General features: G+C 43.7%; 1 protein-coding gene across 1 annotated transcript in view; it reads right to left on the bottom strand.

Annotated features, from left to right (window-relative positions):
* The window catches only part of SHISA3 (shisa family member 3), a 7,776-nt gene continuing 5,669 nt past the window's right edge, over positions 1-2,107 (bottom strand). Inside the window, exons 2-3 of the mRNA XM_026846963.1 lie at positions 1,614-1,742; positions 1-1,421 (exon numbers count right to left, since the gene is read on the bottom strand). Coding sequence (XP_026702764.1) covers positions 970-1,421; positions 1,614-1,742 — 581 coding nt within the window. The 3' untranslated portion in view covers positions 1-969. The remainder of the gene's footprint in view (positions 1,422-1,613; positions 1,743-2,107) is intronic.

Genomic DNA, 2,107 nt, shown 5'->3' with positions numbered 1-2,107 from the left:
TATCTGTAGAGTGACATATAGATGACACAACATTTCAACTACACAGTTTATTGATAAAATTTTTTGTGTGACTACTAAATAATTAGTGTTGTCAATGCTGTAAATACATTTTAAATTACAATGTCTTTACATTTTATACATGGCTAATTTTACAAATAGAACTTTATGATCAGTTGTCCAACTTAGACATTGCTGAGCAAAAAGCCAACAATAAATACTTCCTTCTGTAAAATGCTTAATATAATGCCATTTTTAGAATTTTATGTGGAGAAGTTATTAGTGATACACTGAATACATTCTGCTTTTCTCATAGGTAATTATTTGTCTGCTTAGGATTGGCTCATTTTCAACTAGCCTAAGTAGTACTCATTTTATCTATTGTAGTTAAAATTTACTAATACAAATATGCAGTGTAAGTTTAGGTATGTGTTTTAAAAAAAAAATAGATTTTGGTATCTGTAGTAAAATTGTTCCTCTTATTTTCACTGCTCATGGAAGTGGGAAGCAGTCAGCTGTTTTCAAGATCCTCTTTAGTAAGTATTACTCCTCTCTTCTCAGGCTTTTTACTGCTTTATAGAACTAGTCTGATTGTTATCAGTGGAAGGAAGCCACTGTTTGTTATCTAAATTAACAGCATTTAAGGTTAAGATGCCATTTATAACACCAAGAAATGAGTACCTTTACACCAAAATGGGTTTTCTACTTGTCTCTGAACATGTTCTGCACAAATTAGACTGAACAATCAGAGAGGTCAGTTTTTAGAGCAACTGTTTGGAGTATTTCACAATTCATTTGTAAATGTGATCCAAGTTTGGGAAATGAGATCCCAAATGAGACCTTGCACTTTTCAAGGGCAACTCACCCAGGGGAACAGTTCTGACTTCGACAGCCACAGAGCATGCCAGTGTGACACCCAGCAGCAGCGGTCCCTGCACTTCCGAAGGCTGCGTTACTTCTTCCCAAAGACTTTCAGCTCTGACTAAAATCGGAGCAGCTCTTCCCAGCCAGGGTAGGTTCTGGCTGGAGCGGATACCCGAAGTACGGTGGTGACACCAGAAATCCCGACGGCTGGGTCAGGTGGACTGCATGGGCTGTCGGGAAGCAGCCAGATGTGTACGGCGGAGGTGGCGATGCCACAACGCACGCTGGCTCCGCCCGGGGAAAGGAGAACCTGCGAACCGAGCCGCCGGTCGAACTGGAACTTGTTGCGGTACTGGACTGCCTTGATGGCGTCCTGAAGCTTGTGGAGGCCAAGATCATGGGAAAAGTCTCGGTCTGATAGCTCCGCAGAGAAAATCGTATTGGCTGCGATGGTTGTTTAGGTCTTAAACATGTGCAACAATAAACCGCTACCAGAGAGCCCACGATAATAAAGGCAATAAATATTGATCCAACAATGAGGAATGGAACGTAGATGGGTTCTGGGAGAAGAAAGAATAAGAAAAGCCGCACACATTAGCCTACTGAAGTAACAGGTCTGCTGCACAGAAATAAGCTCCACAGAGTTTATGAAGCCCCACATCCTTTCTGTCCCACTAACACACTGAGCTGCTCAGGAGATAGAACTTTCAATCATTATTACAACAAAATTGAAGTTTAAACCCTGTGCATACCAGTCAAAATGTCTTTCTGCTGACAGTTCCCATAGTTACCAATGGTAAAAGCTGTCTCTCTCACGTCCCATTTGCTGATTCTAGTTTCGTTTCGCTCAAGAATTCCGCTCCTCTCCCCCTCCCTCACCCCTCAAAACTGTCGGGGCTGTCCAATGTAACAGCTTGAAACTGCAGGCGCAGCTCAAATGCCGCAGATGCAGTTAAGTCGCTTCCACGCGTAAAGTGGAAAATAAACCCGGAATATGTGACTTGGGCAACTAGTCTCTGTGTGCGCTACCGGATTTCTTTTGTTTGAAAACCTGACGGCCCCTTGCACGGTGGGGTCGTGGCTGCTGAGAACCGGAGCCCACTCTCACCTCTTGGAAAAATTAAGTTAAAAAGACGCAGTTAAGTCTGCCGATGCAAACTGAAAACACAAACGCGCCTTCCAGTTGGGGTGGGTCCCGCTGCGGGGCCCCTTCTGTCGGTGCGGTTTGGCCACCGAGCGCACCCCC

This window comes from Athene cunicularia (assembly GCF_003259725.1).
Source record: "Athene cunicularia isolate RWA chromosome 4 unlocalized genomic scaffold, athCun1 chr4_part1, whole genome shotgun sequence".
In the NCBI taxonomy this organism is placed as follows: domain Eukaryota; kingdom Metazoa; phylum Chordata; class Aves; order Strigiformes; family Strigidae; genus Athene; species Athene cunicularia.
This window is presented reverse-complemented; position numbering and strand designations above follow the sequence as displayed.